The 17731-nt window shown below is 39.1% G+C and overlaps 1 protein-coding gene across 10 annotated transcripts in view; it reads right to left on the bottom strand.

The window, feature by feature from the left end:
- The window catches only part of cabp1b (calcium binding protein 1b), a 206213-nt gene that overhangs the window by 15294 nt on the left and 173188 nt on the right, over positions 1-17731 (bottom strand). For 6 of the 10 annotated variants that reach the window (XR_015500319.1, NM_001447094.1, NM_001002414.4 and 3 more), the window contains 1 exon segment: positions 1412-1442. Coding sequence is in view for 9 of the 10 variants with exons in the window: in NM_001447094.1 (NP_001434023.1) it covers positions 1412-1442 (31 nt within the window). In the remaining variant the exon portion in view is untranslated. 10 annotated transcript variants of the gene reach the window in all.

Consider the following 17731-nt stretch of genomic DNA (forward strand, 5'->3'; position numbering starts at 1 on the left):
GCCATTCATGCCTGCTCTTCTCTTGTAAATCCGCAGACTGACTGACTGATCGACTGTCTCACCCCCTTCCCTAAACCCAACCAATAGTGTTTTCAAAAGCAATCCAATAAAAGGAAAACCATCTGATATTTACCATGCTTTCGGATCTTACCACATTCTCACCCTGTTATCTGCTGGTTTGTTTGTTTGTTTTATATTTTGCCTTTTGTTTTTGTTTTACGCCCCATTCACACGGGGCTTCAGCGAAAACGCTTGACAGAGCTGGTGTATTTGCATACAGCGATCTGATTGGCTGACGCTTCCGTCGCCGCTTGAAAAGTTGAGCAAGTCCCAACTTTTATGCAGCGTCGACGGATCCACAATGCAGTTCGGCAATGCCTGACGTCACCCATTCTAAGTGAATGGGAGGCGTTGACGCTGACGCCCCATGTGAATGGGGCGTTACCCACTTTCTGGAACCCTTCTTCCCCTGACTCGAACCCTGTTGTTCGGGTCAACTTTGTTCTGCATCTCAAGTCTGCTGACATACACGGTGAGCTACTGAGCAATCTGGTAATAGTGGAACAGTGCCATCCACTTGGAGGTAAGCTGGGTTATCACCTGGGTTCATGCGTACATAATCATATAAAAAATAATGTGATATATTATTAATAATAATAATCATAATAATAATATTAATAATTTGTTTAACATATCTTTTGTTGACATTGCACTGAAAGGCACGCACAACCGTGAGATGTTTTCTACTGCGTGCGCCCTGACAGAGGCAAGCCCGTTGTTCCACTTGTGCGCGCATATTGTCATTCTTGCATTAGAAATAACAAACTTGTAAGCGGAAAAGACGTGATATGGGAACGGCTGCTGCTATTGTTAATCCGGTGTGCGTGTGTATTAGCCTCGGTGTACATACTTGGAACTTTAAACTAGCGCACAGTTGGCAACTTGTCATAACTTTTCCGTGCAACAGAAATGCGGCTTAAAGAAGCCTTTACGATTAATTAACTGTGACGAATTAAAGCGCAGTTAATAGTGAAATCAGCTAATCGTTGCATCCCTATTAATGATTACAGTGCATTTTGCAAAAGGAATTTTCTAGAAAACATATCCGAATATTTACGGCTGTCCGCACCACTCGCTTATGGTGACTCTGCTGAGCCTCTGCAGCTCACACTGAATTAAACAGACGCACGTCACTTCATAGCTATAGCGGCCGTTTTTCGACTGAACTAAGTAAATTTTTTTGTCTTGGTCACACTATTTGGAGGGCCAGAACAAATTGCCTTGGGGGCCGGGTTCAGCCCGCAGGCCGCCAATTGAATAGCCCTGTTATAATATAATGATTGGTTGCTCAATAAACATTTCTGATGATTATAATCAGGAAAGAAGAGGTGTTGCATAATATGAACCTTACCATCCATTTCCTCTGGTCTCAGCTCTCTGTTCTGAAACACAACAAACAAAGTCATCAGCAACAAACCATGAATATATGTCCAGTTCTGCTGCATTAATGACAGAAGACTCTCAGTTGTTCATTTAATAAAAATAAACCATGAAAATAACCATGATTTTTATTACAGTAACATTTTTCTGGAGGGTACATTGATTACCATTATTGTATTATGGCTAAATGACATATCGTTTGAGCATCGATATCGCAATGAGTGTAACCGCAATAGTCACATTGCAAGAATAGACCATTTATTAAATAATAAAACATTAGGATTATAATTTTTAAGTAATTTTATAATGATGACCATCTTATTTTATGTTTGATATTTATGCCTGAATACTGTTAAGACTCCCCAGAAAACCATTAACGGCTGTTTGTTTGTTTTACTTCTATCTTTGATCTGTTGTATTTATTTACACTGTTAACAGTTTCCTGTAGAAAATACAGTAACTTACAGTAAAATAATTTCAGCAAAAGAACTTTATTTACATTTGCAGAGCCATTTATATTGCTGTATATGTGCAGTATTGCATGTTTACTGTAAAATATACAGTAATTTTCACAGTGCAACTTTACAATACAGTAACATACCGCATAACGCAGTTCTTATTACAGTTAAATAGTTTGTAATTTACAAACCTCCTTAACAGTGTATGCTTGTAGTTTAGAATTTATGCTTGACTTGATCATTCCAATCTGTCTAAATCAATGAAATCTTTTCAAAAAGAGCTGCTTAAATCATCTAGTGAAACTATATTAATATCTAAATATATATTACAGAAAAACTAAATATTGCAATGTCAGGTTGTCAGGGCACATTAGAATAATATTAGTATTAACAGTATTTATTATGCATATTTATTTGAATAAAAACAAGTTTAGATTTGTTGACCTGTCGGGTTTTGGAGACGTATTCATCACTATATGGAGCAAAAGAACAGGACGTTCTCAGTTGTTTGACCACACTTCATTATTACTGTTCATTTACTCGTTTGCTGGAAAATAGAACTGAATTTGGAAATAGTTTTTGAACAAAACTTTGGGCTTAACAAACTAAATTAAATATGTAGGCTAATAGATGTCTTCAGTGGAGTGAGTTTCCACTGTTTCCTTATCTACAAAAGTAAAGGAGTAAAGAGTAAAAATAAAGTAAAGAGAAAGAGGCCGAACGGAGAAAGCTTGCTGTTTATTCTAGCTGCAGGCTTGTTTAGCTGTTTTCTCGCTAGAGAAGCGTTCAGTTTTTTCACTTACAATGTCACCATGTAAATAGCAAAAGCGCCCTGGCACGACTCTTAAAGGCAATATGAGATGAGACTCTGATAGGTTTAATGAACACTATGCACAAAACACACCCAGAACTCATTAAGAGAATAAGCACAACCCTGTTAGACCATGTGCCGGGCGCAAATCATATTTTTTCATTCTTAAAATAACAAAAGTGGATTTGAACATGTCCTTAATGCTTTGCACCATGCGCTTTAGACTCGATTTACATCATCATAATAGAGCAGAAAGAGGCAATCTTCTTGTTGAATCGCTAAATGCCTTCTCAATTGTAAGTCGCTTTGAACAAAGGTGTTTTATAAATGACTTACAGTAATGTAACTGCAACAACCATCTGTATTTTAATGAGGGTGGAAAGTACTGTTTCCAGTATGTATGTATATATATATATATATATATATATATATATATATATATATATATATATATATATATATATATATATATATATATATATATATATATATAGTAAGCAATACAGTTGAAGTCAGAATTATTAGCCCCCCTTTGAATTTTTTTCTCTTTTAATATTAATTAAAAATTAATTAATATTATTATTAAATTATTTTTTTCTCTTTTAAATTTTTCCCAAATGATGTTTAACAGAGCAAGGAAATTTTCACAGTATGTCTGATAATATTTTTTTCTTCAGGAGAAAGTCTGATTTGTTATATTTCGGCTACAATAAAAGCATTTTTGAATTTTTTTAAAAGCCATTTTAAGGACAAAATTATTAGCCTCTTTACGCTATTTTTTTTCCGATGGTCTACAGAACAAATCATCGTTATACAATAACTTGCCTTATTACCCTAACCTGCCTAGTTAACCTAATTAACCTAGTTAAGCCTTTAAATGTTTCTTTAAGCTGTATAGAAGTATCTTGAAAAATATCTAGTCAAATATTATTTACTGTCATCATGGCGACGATAAAATAAATCAGTTATTAGAAATGAGTTATTAAAACTATTGTGTTTAGAAATGTGTTGAAAAATCTTTAGGTTAAACAGAAATTGGGGGGAAAAATAAACAAGGGGGACTAATGGTTCTGACTTCAACTGTATTTAATATATATATATATATAAAGCAGTAACTGATCACAGCATTAGGATCACAATGGCACATGTAAACTAATACACTCGGCCTTTTAAGCGTCTCAAACAGATTTAACGTCTGCACGGTTTTTAAACTCCATCTTCCCATTTGGATTAAGTCTTCATAAACTCAGGATTGATCTCTCATAATCAGCTCAAGCTGTTCGTTTCTTTGATCCCAGCATTGAGCTCCACAGCTCTCCTTAAACACAAGCGAACACGATTTACCTCTGAACAACAGAACTCGTTGGCATGACTAGACCGAGCTTTACATTCTTGCAAACTTTGAAAAAAGAATTTGCTCATATTCCCTCGATTTACAATCAGACTTATAATCAGAAATGTGTGCCTTTGATTCTAAAGAACTGATTCATAAGAGTCATTCTGTAAAGATTCAGTCAACAATGGAAGTGCTGCATGTTTTTGATTCAGTAAAAACGCTTGTCACATTTAAGACAGACTATGCATCATTCAATCCCAATCATAACAAACAGCAAACTCATTCATATGTGAGGTGAAATGATTATAACAGAGGAAAGCACCGCTGCTGAATTATTTTCATAAAGTATTATTTTCCATACCTTCAAACCCTTTATTAATCCATTTTAAATGGACCCAGGGTGTGAAAAGATGCACATTTTAAATACTTATATCTAATGTAATCTCTCCGTGAGCTCATAAAAGCGTAAGTAATTACATATAAATTTGGCAAAATGTTATTTTAAACTAAAAACTTGGCATGTCAGAGCGCAGGAAATGCTATTTCAAATATCCATTTACAGATGATCTCTGTGTTTAGACCGGAGATTAAGTCTATTCTCATTATGTGATGAGTGCAGATTATACATTTCCAGCGTCTGAAATATGTTTGACGTATTGCATGATTATCTCTGTCCCACTCAGCTGTGTATTTGTCAATAACTAAAGCAGTTCTTATATGAATTTCAATCATCATTCTTTTGGAAAAGTAGGGCAGTCAGTGTTGCAAAAGCTTTATAAGCATGATCTATGGTTTGTGTAGTGATGTTGACAGTGCTTTGTCCTTTATATCATTTTTAATGCATACAGAGTGTGTCTCTTCTGAAAATCAGAAAATATGCCAGAGCTTGTTCTGCATGAGCGTGCAGGTGTGTGTGTGTTTCTGGTATTCGTGATGTTGTGAGGACCAAATGTCCCCACATATATAGTAATAGCAGTCGTTTTTGACCTTGTAGAGACAATTTCTGGTCCCGATGAGAAAAACGGCACATAAATCACAATAAATGAAATATTTTGTAAATGTAAAACTACCATTTTATTCTGTCAGGGTTGGGTTTAGGCAAACTGTTGGGTGAAGAGGACAGAATATACGGTATGTACAGTATAAAAATTCTTACGTCTATGAAGGGTCCCCATAAAACATAAAAATCCAACCCTATCCATTTGAGTGTGTGTGGGCAGATGAGGAGATTTTTCCACTCATAATACACAGAGAATGAGGTAATTTGTAAATGTTAAATTACAGATTTTTTTCTATGAGTATTGGGTTTAGGCATAGTGTTGGGCAAATAGGACAGAATATACAGTAAATACAGTACAGAAATCTATGGACAGTGCCCATAAAGCATGGAAACCCATTGTGTGTGTGTGTGATCCAATGACTGTAAAAAATATGGACGACGCGACAGCCCCTTTTCCCATTGAACGCCTTGAGGGCAAAACGCCTGCTTGACGGGCACAAACTGTTGCAAAAGACTGCTGAAATTGGAGCCAGACATGCGCAGAAGAACTGTCTGATGGAGCCAGAGGAGGAGCCGCGAAAATGAGCGGAGTCGAACTTCCAACCAAAGGCTTTATGTACAATCAACCACGTCCCCCGAACTTCTCAGCATGCGTTTGCTGTCATATCAACACAAATGGATGTAATAACGTTAACAAATATGAGGGTTTTATATATTCAATCGCGCCAGCTCCGGGCCACAGCGCATAACCTACTCGCGGCGTCGCGGGCTGATTCCGACTCGCATGCGGCAGCGCCGGCTCGCTCGGCCGCCGCATCTGGCTCGATTGACTCGGGCTGGAATCGGGCAGTGAGTCCAGGCATCCGGAGTTGGTCCAGCAGAGGTAGTCAGTCTGAGCTCTGAGGGGTAAGTCTCCGGCAGGCGAGAATCTAGCTGGAACTGGCCCGAGTGTGTTTTGCTATCTGGGTGGCTAGGCGTGTATCAGCAAACTAATAAAGCCCGAAAAAAGCCCTGACCTTAGCGAATAAACAGTGTTCCACCAGGATCATGTATGTCAGAAACTGTAGTTTACTGCTGAACTCATTTTGTCATGGTAAAATAACACAGAAATCGAATAATAACATTTCAGTCTTCTGCCGAGACTCAGACGCGCTGCTTTGAGAAACTGTCAATCACAACTGTCAATCACGATGACACGCCCAGCATTAAATTACTGCTAAAAACAAACTGTTTACAAAAATGAAGATCTGCACCTATTTCAGCACAATAATCAGTGCCCTAATCCACCAGAACCATCTTTTGGGACATTTTATTGCAAGTGTAATAATTTTTTTTATTTGGGCTCAAGTCTCCTTCATTAACATGGAGGAGGCGGGCTTTATGACTTGTACTGCAGCCAGCCCCCAGGGGGCGATCTAACGGCCGAGACCTTCACTCAAACGCAGGCTTGCGGCACACTTGGTGTGATGCTGTTATTCTTTCACCAAATGTCCCCACAAGTATAGCAATACCAGTAATTTTTGCCTTTGTGATGACATTTTTTGGTCCCCATAAAGAAAATGGCTCATAAATCACAGAGAATGAAGTATTTTGTAAAAGTAAAACAGAGTTCTGCATTCCTTTTTTTTTTTTTTTTTCCCTTTATTTTTTATGCCAAGAACAAGTTACATTATTTATACAGAAAATTGACATTTTATATACATTTTATACATATAAAACCCACTTTAACAACCCCTAAATACACTGCCTAAAGAACAATAAAAATAAATAAATAAATAAATAAATAAATAAAAAATGAAGGGAAAAGTAATTATATAAAAAAAAATAATAGTAATGAATTTTTAAAAAAATGTAAAAAAAAAAAAAAAAAGTACTATCAAATCTTTTTTTTTTTCAAAATAAAAATAAAAATAAATAAATAAATACATACATAAATAATTAAAATAATTATAAATACATATAGAAATAGAGTGACAACAGTAATGGGTGATTCAATGAGGGATAAGGCTGTGCTATCTTACAATGGTAAGTTAACATAGAAAAAGCTTGAGATTCTGGACAGAGAAAGAAAGGACAAAGAAAAAAGATTCCAGTTACATACAAGACAGTCACATTATTCCCCAGGAAGTACACTTATAGCAGAGAAATATGTTAATAATGGTTGCCATACATATGAGAATTTGCTAGAGCCTCTAATTGAATATTTAATTTTTTCCAAGTGTAAATATAACATCAGATCTTGAAGCCAGTGTGATGCTTTAGGTGGATTTAACGATTTCCAGTGCAGTAAAATTTGTCTGCGAGCCAGCAGAGATGCAAAGGCTATTATGTTTTGTTGTCTTTGAGTCAGACTCAGTTCGTCAGGTGGAATCCCAAACAAAGCAAATTCTGCACATGGCCTAAGCTGTACTTCACACACTTTAGACAATGTATTAAATATAGTTGACCAGTAAGGATTAAGCTTAGGGCACGTCCAAAACATATGAGACAGGTCTGCTACGCCTGTGTGACATCTTATACAGGTCTTGTCAAAAGTAGAGTTAAAAGAGGCTATCCGAGATCTGCTTAGATGTATTCGGTGTAACACTTTAAATTGTATTAAACTTAGGCGAGCACAAGAAGTGCTACCGTTCACCCTACTTAGGGCATTGCTCCAAGATTCCTCTGAAAGTGCTACTCCCAGTTCTTTTTCCCACCTAATTTTAATCTTTTCTGTACTTACAATTTTCAAAGACATAAAAATTGTGTATGTTCTAGAAATAAAACCTTGTAGATTAGAGTGTGTTTCAAACAGAGAATCAACAGAGGACTTTAAAGGAATACTAGGAAATGTTGGGCTTTGAGCACTCACAAAATGGCGTATCTGAAAGTAACGGAAGAGGTCATTATGGTTCAGATTAAATTTGGAGCGGAGATCATTAAAACTTGCAAAGACACCATCAATGTAAAGGTTTCCAAACTGTACAATGCCTTTATCTTGCCAACGTTTAAACCCAAGGTCTAGTATGGCGGGGAGGAATGCATGATTGTTGCATATTGGGCTCTGAAGCATAAGGGCTTGTCTTAATTTGAGATGTTGACGTAACTGAGACCATATTTTAACAGTGCAGCAGACAATTGGATTTTGTGTGTGTCGTGTGGTTTTAATTGGTAAACTAGATGTCGCCAGGGCTTGTAAGGAGGTTGCTGTGCATGATCTGGATTCTGTTTCGTGCCAATCGTCGCTACCTGGTGAGCACATCCAATAAACAATTTTTTGAACATTAGCTGCCCAATAATATGATAAAAAATTAGGAAGAGCTAAACCTCCATCACCCTTATTTTTCTCAAGGAACTCCTTCCGGATCTTAGGAGTCTTTCCATCCCATAAAAAACTTGAGATAAGTTTGTCTAATGTTTTAAAAAAGGCTTTGGATAAGAAGATAGGGAGACATTGAAATACATATAAAAGTTTAGGAAGAACTATCATTTTAACACAGTTTACCCTGCCTGCCAGGGATAGGTAGAGGATCCGCCATTTTTGAAGATCAGATTTAAGTTTAGTCAATAGAGGGGTAAAGTTTTTTTCATATAATCCTTTGAAGTTTGGAGTGATAATAATACCCAAATATTTAAGCTCGGATCTTGTCATGTGGAAGGGAAACACAGAGTCGGGCATTTGCCTGGCAAGTGTATTTACAGGCATACATTCACTTTTGGAAATATTTAACTTGTAGCCTGAGAAGGTTCCGAAATCATTTAAAACTTTGAGAATGTCGCCGATGCATGACAGAGGATCTGAAATGTAGAGAAGTAGGTCATCAGCATATAATGAGAGCTTGTGTTCGACCCCCCACCTAACTATTCCATGAAAAGCAGGTATAGATTTTAATGTTATAGACAGTGGCTCTATTGCGATTGTAAATAAAAGGGGACTAAGTGGGCACCCCTGCCGAGTGCCCCTTGATAAGGGAAAGATTTTAGACCTCCATTTATTAGTAAGCACAGAGGCAAATGGAGAATAGTACAACAATTGGATCCATTTGATAAAACTGGGGCCAAATCCAAATTTATTCATAGCGAAAAAAAGATAATCCCATTCCACTCGGTCAAATGCCTTTTCAGCGTCTAATGATACTACAATTTCAGGTACGTCCTGAGATGGGGGGGTGTAGAGGACATTTAAGAGACAGCGGATGTTGGAAAAAATATGACGTCCTTTTAGAAAACCGGTCTGATTAGCAGAGATGATATTAAGTAGAGGAGATTCTAAGCGGATAGCTAATAATTTTGCTAAGATTTTGACATCTGCATTTAATAAAGAAATTGGGCGATATGAACTACATTTAGTTGGATCTTTTTGGGGTTTCAACAAAAGCGTAATCAGTGCTTCATTGAGAGAGTTTGGTAGAGTTCCCTGAGAAAAAGAATGTACAAACATGTTTAAAAGTAATGGGGATAATTTAGCAGAAAACTTCTTATAGAATTCGATGGGAAAGCCATCAGGGCCTGGGGTCTTGCCACTCTGTAAAGCTGATATGGCCTCAGATATTTCATGCAACTGAAGGGGGCGGTCTAGGTCTTTTTTATGATCTAATGAAATGTTGGGAGTATATATTTTATTAAAAAACTCTATCAGTTTAAATGGGTCCTTAGATGCTTCAGATGCATAAAGATTAGAGTAAAAGTTTGTAAATATGTTATTGATTTGAAGGGGGTCAGTTGTTAATTCCCCTTCATCATTTGCGATTTCAGAAATATATTGTGCTGATGATCTGGATTTAAGTTGGTGGGCTAAAAATCGGCTAGCTTTATCACCATGCTCGTAAAAATAACCCCGCGATCTAAGAATAAGCTGTTCTGCATGGCTAGTTGAGATTAAATTATATTGTGTCTGGAGACCGATTTTTTCCTTATAGAGTTCTGGTGAAGGAGATGTAGAATACTGATTATCAATTTTGGATATTTCATCAATTAGATGCAACCTTTTTTCCTCCCTCTCTTTATTAATAAACGCGGTATATGATATAATGTCTCCCCTAAGCACTACTTTTAATGTTTCCCATAACAGGGAGGGGGAAATATGTTCTGTTGAATTGAATTCTAAAAAATTGTCAATTGAAGAAGATATGTGTTGGCAGAATGATTCATCTGACAATAGTGAGGATTTTAATCGCCACGTGTAGCTCGTAAAGTTACTCGGAAAAGAGAGGTCAAGTAGTAGAGGTGCATGATCGGATTCTACAATGGCAGAATATTCTATACCCTTTACTGAAGAGAGGAGACTTTGGTCTATGAAAAAATAATCAATTCTTGAATAACAGTGATGTACATGAGAAAAATAAGAGAAGGTCTTGCTGTGAGGGTTAAAAAAGCGCCAAGGGTCTACACAGCCTGTCTGGTTCATAAAGGTTAGCATTTCATTTGCCATTTTGGAAAGTGCTTGTGTTTTTGGGTTAGAGCGATCCAAGTTTGGATCCATTACACAATTGAGATCACCCCCTAATATCAAATAATGCGAATTAAAATTGGGTAAAGCAGCTATCAGTTTGCTTACAAATTTCTTATCATCCCAATTGGGGCCGTAAACATTCACCAGCAAGACCTGAGTTTGAAATAGTTTCCCTGATACTATAATATAGCGACCTTGAGGATCAGAAATAATATTAGAAGCTGAAAACTGAATGTTTTTATTTATTATTATAGCTGTACCTCTTGCTTTAGCATTAAATTTAGAGTGGTAAATTTGTCCAACCCATGGTTTCTGTAATCTAAGATGATCTGAATTGAGTAAATGTGTCTCCTGAAGGAAAATTATGTCAGATTTAAGACGTTTAAGATGAGAGAAGATTCTTGACCTCTTAACAGGACCATTAAGACCCTTAACATTCCATGAAGTAAACCTAATGAATGACTTTCCTGTCATTCCTCCTCTGTTTAAGATAGACATAATGGAACATAGACAAAAGGTAACACACAGCTAAGTGTTTCTGTATCTCTGTCATCACTCAGATAATATATATAATAATAATAAATAATAAATGATAAAAAGAAAATATCAAAAAAGAAAATAAAAAAAGAGAAAAACCAACAAACAAACATAAAAACCCCGAGGCAGTGAACCAACCCTTGAACATCAGAACACCTTTTCCTATGTTTACCTTCGGAACTAAGGTAAGCTGCAGGACTCCACAAACCTAGTTGCACTCCCAGCGACTCGATTTATAACTAAACAACTGAGTCTCCGACATACACGCATCATACGTTTATAAATGGTAATTATAAAAATAAAATTAGGTTAAAAAAAAAAAAAGAAAAAACAAGATAGCGTTAGCAGTTTTAAGTGAAACTAGCTAAAAGGAGGGAAAAATTTTGTCCATCTGTCCTTACAGTATTATATTGCAAAGCAAAAATAGCAGTCTGTGAGTGACCGTCCGCTGTTTAATATTAATAATGCCCTCTCGTGTTGAAGTGTGCATTTTAACGATAAAGAAAAGTGAAAAGATTAATGATGATGATAAAAATAAAGTGAAGTAGATGACCTCGTAACTTTCTGAAGTATTTAGGAACGAATTGGGAACAGCAAAAGTCAATTTCCAGCAGCTGCGGGCGTGTTAATTTGCCGTTCATAGAAGGCTTCGGCATCTGGAGCTGAATCAAAGGTGAGAGTTTCCCCGTCATATGTAAGACGCAGACGGGCAGGGTAAAGAAGTCTGAAACGAATCCCTTTTTGATAGAGCTTCGTTTTGACATTCTTGAAAGCAGCGCGCTTCCTGCTGAGAGCTGCGCTCAGGTCAGGGTAAAATCTGATGGTTTTCCCTCGGTATTGCAGCTCGTGTTGTCTGGCCCACTGCAAGGTTCGTTCCTTCTCTTGGTAACGATGAAAACAGACGATGATGGGCCTTGGAGGTTGTCCATCTCTGGGTTTAGGCGCTAGCGCTCGATGTGCCCTTTCCAGTTCGGGTGGTTTCTCAAACACCTGCTCTCCCAGCACGTCTTTTAGTAGATCCGAAGTAAACTTGATCATGTCTGTTCCGCTTTCGCTGTCTTCGGGGACGTTTATAATCCGGAGGTTTGCCCTGCGTGAACGATTTTCCAGGTCATCTAGACGATCTAACAGCGTTTCGTTCGATGCTTTCAGCGCTGCGATGTCCGCCTCAGCTCTATTGAGAGCCTCAAAGTTTTCCCCGGCAGTTGTTTCCACAGTAGTGAGGCGTTTTCCGAGCGTGTCAACAGTTTCTTTAAACAATTCAATAGAATGTTGAATTGGTGCAAGGGAAGATTTGATTAGAGCACTCATATCGTCTTTGAGGTTTTCGCGTTGTTTTTCCAACTCCGATGTCAGTTTATTTAGAGAAAGTTCCTCCGTCTCCGAGTCACCCATCGCCATTTTAGCCAGCTTGCTGCTTATCGAAGTTTTCTTCGGATCTTGGTCAGCTTTCGTTTTGGAACCCGGCATTTTGCATCCACGTCTGCTTAAAAGTCACCAGTTTCAACCTAATGTGTTAAGAAGATTATTAAACTGATATTTAAGGTAAAGTTGTCAGGAGGCTCATACGCACGCGACCGTTCTCTACATTGCTCGAACCGGAAGTCAGAGTTCTGCATTCCTGACCAGATTTCTTGCAGTGTAGGAATACATTTCAGAATAAAATACAGTACAGTGAGTACAGACGCTAGAGGCCATAGTCTTTAGCCTCCTTGTTAAAGCAACCGACTTCCATGCTGAACGTCGCCGGTTCGATCCCAGCTCAGATAACAGGTTGGGTGCAGACTGGTGGGATTACATTGGTGCCGTGACCCGAATGGGAGTGAGGTTTGGGTGGATGAGTGTAGCTGAGGTCAGCTAGTGAAGTGCTGTGCAGGTAAACCTCACTCCTCTGACCTCTAAAGATGATCTAGCGACAGAGACCATAGTCTTTAGCCTCCTTGTTAGAGCAACCGACTCCCATGCGGAAGGTCACCGGTTTGATCCCAGCTCAGAGCGTGTTGGGTGCCATGGGCCCAGTGGGGTTACATATGCAATTACTAAATGTCCCCACAAGTAGCCATACTAGATATTTCTGTACAGTAGAAACATCATTACGTCAATGGAGAGTGCTTATAAAGCATTAAAACTCATCATGTATATGTGTGTTTACTTGAGGTATGTATAATGGAGGCCTGCTAGTGAAGTGCTGTGCAGGTAAACTTCACTCCTCTGACCTCTAAAGGTGCTCTAGCGACAGACGCTAGAGGCCATGGTCTTTAGCCTTCTTGGTTGAGCAACCGACTCCAATGCGGAAGGTCGCCGGTTCAATCCCAGCTCAGAGAACGGGTTGGGTGCAGTAGGACTGGTGGGGTTACATTGGTGCCGTGACCCCGATGGGAGTGAAGTTTAGGCGGGTGAGTGTAGTGAAGGTCAGCTAGTGAAGTGCTGTGCAGGTAAACCTCACTCCTCTGACCTCTAAAGATGATCTAGCGACAGAGGCCTTGGTCTTTAGGCTTCTTGTTAGAGCAACCGACTCCCATGCGGAAGGTGGCCGGTTTGATCCCAGCTCGGAGCGGGTTAGGTGCAGTAGGACCGGCGGGGGTTACATATGCATTCACTAAATGTCCCCACAAGTAGCAATACTAGTCATTTCTGTACTTGTAGGGACATGTTTTGTTCGACATGAGGAAAACAGCTCATAAATCACACAGAATGAAGTATTTTGAAAATTCGAGCGCCAAAAACGGAGCGTTTTGAAAACACTGGAGAGGCCGTTTTCATTCTAAAACGCTGCTGCTCCGTCTCAGTGTGGATGGGGAAAGACGGAGACATCTGAAAACGGAGGCGGGGCTGCAAACGTTCGCCTATCTGATTGGGGCTTTTCCTCAATATTAAGTAGCCCACACACAGTTCAGTCTCGCATCCTCTTCTTGTAAGCTAAGACTTCGCAAGTTTGATCAAGGCTGCAGTCTCCCCCTTCTCAGTTTGATATGGAAAACATACCGAGGACACGGGTAAATCTTCAAAGGGAACAGTGTACTTTATAACTTCATTCACATTACCCTGGCTACGTTGTTTCACTTTCTCAACAATAAAATGTAAACATGATTTAAGGAACTGCCTATTTTCTTTTTAATATTAGCAACTTAACAGACAGCAGAAATGTTGAGGCGTCGTGCTGCATATATGAGCGTCATCTTCACTGTGTGGATATTTATAACAAAACGGAGCCGATAACAACTGCCTCCTTTTAATTTTAGTAAAAATACGAAACGCACCCTCTCTTTTGCTGAATATCAGTTTTAATAATCGATAATTAAAAAAGTATAACATACAATAAGTTTATACATTGTAGGAAATAAAGGCAAGCGATCACATGAGAAGACAACAACATGAATGAAATATCACCTTTAGCAAATATAGCGAGATTAGATTCAGCGGGAGATGCTTGATGAGCAGTCCGACAAGCAGAGCTCTCATCTGGGTAGAAATGCTGGAGCGCTTGCCCGAGAGTGTGTGTGTGGTCACGTGATGTGCGTTTTCAGCGTTTTGGTGTGGACGGAGAGCAGTTCAGAAACGCTGGGTAAAACGCGAGTGTGGACGCGGATCGTTTTCATTCTACAACGCCGTTTTAAAACTAAAACGCACTAGTGTAAACGGGGCCTTAGAGCTCTTAAAAGCATCAGGACTGTGGATGCATGTTCATCACTTTTTGTCTAGTTTATTTGAAAGAGAACCGATGACAGTTGCGTTTCCAGAACCTGTTCCAGACATGGTTGCTTCACGATTTGGGAGCGCGCACGTGTTAAGCAGTCGCGGACACGCGTTTTAAGCAGTTACGCGCATCACATCAGCTGTTAGCGCGAGTGATGATCATCCTCTCATTCAGTATTCTCTTGCTTTCTTCTGCTCGCGTGATCACAATTATATTACTTCTTGATTCTAAGATCACATTTGCTCGCTTATTGGGTCATCCTTATATTGTCGAACCCTGTTTTTAGGGAAAACTACAATTTAGAAATTATTTTCAACCATCCAAAGTGGCTACTGGAGGTGTCTGTCTAAGCCGCCAAAGCTGAAATCTACCCGCATTTGGCGGGTTGGCGGGTGTTAATGTAAAGCCCTGCCTACAAGTATAGCAAGCAATACCATTAATTTTTGCCGTTGTGGGGATATTTTTTTCTTCCCTATGAGGAAAACAGCTCATAATACACACAGAATGAAGAATTTAGCAAATGTTAAACTTCAGATAGTTTTTTTTTTCACTTGGGTGTAAGTGTCGTATCGTAGAAACATAATTACATTTATGGAGAGTGCTCATAAAGCATGAAATGCCATCATATGTGCGCGAGCATGTGTGTGTAGATGTGTGTGTCCAGACTTACGTACAGCCTGCCGGCTCTCAGCGAAGCCCTTGCGGAGGAAGATGCAGGCCGGCCCGAGCACATTGTGCATGTATGTGGAGTTTTGTGCCAAGGCCGCGAGCGCCTCTCCAGATGTCACCCCTTCCTCACACGACTGCACCGCTTTATAGCTGCGCTTCCGGTCCTGACAGCAGTCAATGAGGAACGAGGGGTAAACACACAGTCAGAAACTACACACACGCACACACACCATTGGATAGACGGGTCTGTCAGTCAGTCAGTCAGTCTTGAAATGCATTTAGGATCCCTCTGTTATGTGGTCACACTTTACAATAAGGTTTCATGTATTTACTGGCATGAACTAAATACGAGCGACACTTGTACAGCAATTATTAATCATAGTTCAGCATTTACTAATGCGTTATTAACGTCAAAATGAATATTAGTTCATGCACTGTGAGTTAACATGAACTAACAATGAACAACTGTATTTTCTTTAACGGACATGAACAAATACTGTACTACACTACCTGGAAAAAGCCTTGTCGTGGATCCCAGTTGTAAGAGCAACAAATAATTAAAGCTGCAAGCAGCGATGAAAGGGACCTAGCACACAGGCTCACCGCTGCTCGATGGCCTTAGGATGACAGAGAACAGTAGACAATATTAATTTAAGCTGATGTATATATAAACAAATCTGAGAAAATGATTGATTTATGCCAAACGTCCTTCTGTCAGCAAGTGGCGCTATGACTGTGACTCAATATTGGCATGTAGATGTCTTCAGGAGAGAATTCTCATCGAACCTGTGAATTTTCTGGCAGATCAGACATTAGCCCCTTTCACACATACAGACCTTTCCGGAAAATTACCGGCAATTTTCCGGAAAGGTGTGTATGTGTGAACGGGCCCTTTTTGAAAATACCGGTAAATTCGTTCTGGCTATTTTCTGGAAAGAGAAGTTGCAACATTACCGGTAATTTGCCAGAATGCTGCGCTGTGTGAACGCAGAAGAAAGATTTCCGGAAAGAGCGCGTACACGTCTAGATTGTTCTGACGTGAGACGTCTACTTTAGCCAATCAGAACAGTCAGACGCATTCACGTGCACGCGGTTTATGAGAATAAAAGCCTTTGAATATTTTTCCGGACACCTTTAGCTATTAGATGTTAGGCAGATCACGTTTATATGTTCCTTCTTAATGCCAACTGTGTAAAAAATTATCGATAAAATGTTTATGATAAGCCGTTGTTTGTTTACCTTCAAGCTTTGCGTGTGCCCGTGAGCGCCCATAGCGCCAGCACACACACATATCTTGAACATCTCGACATGCGCAAGTGTTTCTCTATGTTTTCATTGGAGTTTTTCACAAATCTGATCCATCCACAGAGTTTGTGATGTAGTCAAATGTTTACAAACACAAGCGCAACCGTTTAGAGCTCATTTCTAGTTAATGATGTCAGAATTTAACGGCATTTTGCGATGGATGTGTGAATGCTCTTTTCCGGATAAATTCTGTAACGTCCTCGCCTGTGTGAACAGCGCTTTTTTTAATTTACCGGTAAAGTCGTTCCAGAAATTTTCCGGGTATCACTGTGTGAAAGGGGCTATTGTGTAGTTGAGTTATAAGTACTTCCTCCTCCGTGGCGAAGCACTCAACTTTGTCAGTCTGCCACAGACACTCTAGATCAGGGGTCACCAAACTTGTTCCTGGAGGGCCGGTGTCCTGCAGATTTTAGCTCCAACCCTAATCAAACACACCTGAACAAGCTAATCAAGGTCTTACTAGGTATACTTGAGGTGTGTTGAGGCAAGTTGGAGCTAAACCCTGCAAGGACACCGGCCCTCCAGGACCGAGATTGATGACCCCTGCTCTAGATATTCACAATTCAGCATCACAAAGGCCTTTAGACTAACCTGGTGGAACATGGGTGATAAAATTTGTGGGAGGAGTTTGTTACAGTGTAAAACATGTCATTTCCTGTTGCCAGCAGGTGGCGCTATAACTGTAACTGGATATTGGCATGTAAACGTGTTCAGGTCAATACTCTTATCAAACGTGTGAATTTCATGTGAGAATCAGAGAATGCATGCCTGAGTTATTATAACTTCCTTTTTCGTGGCCAATCGTAAAAGTTTACGAGGCCTTCGATAAAAACTCTAGATCTTCACAATTTAACATCGCCAAGGCCTTTAGATGACAAAACCCAATTTTGGTGCTGATCCGATAAAATCCCTAGGAGGAGTTTGTTAAAATACAACACCTGGAAATGGCAAAATGCCACTTTTTTGCCGCAGGAAGTTAAAAATATCGACTTCCTGTTCGGTTTGAGAGTACACTTCAAGATATATATATATATATATATATATATA

The sequence above is a fragment of the Danio rerio genome, chromosome 10 (assembly GCF_052040795.2).
Source record: "Danio rerio strain M-AB ecotype USA chromosome 10, GRCz13ab, whole genome shotgun sequence".
Lineage (NCBI taxonomy): Eukaryota > Metazoa > Chordata > Actinopteri > Cypriniformes > Danionidae > Danio > Danio rerio.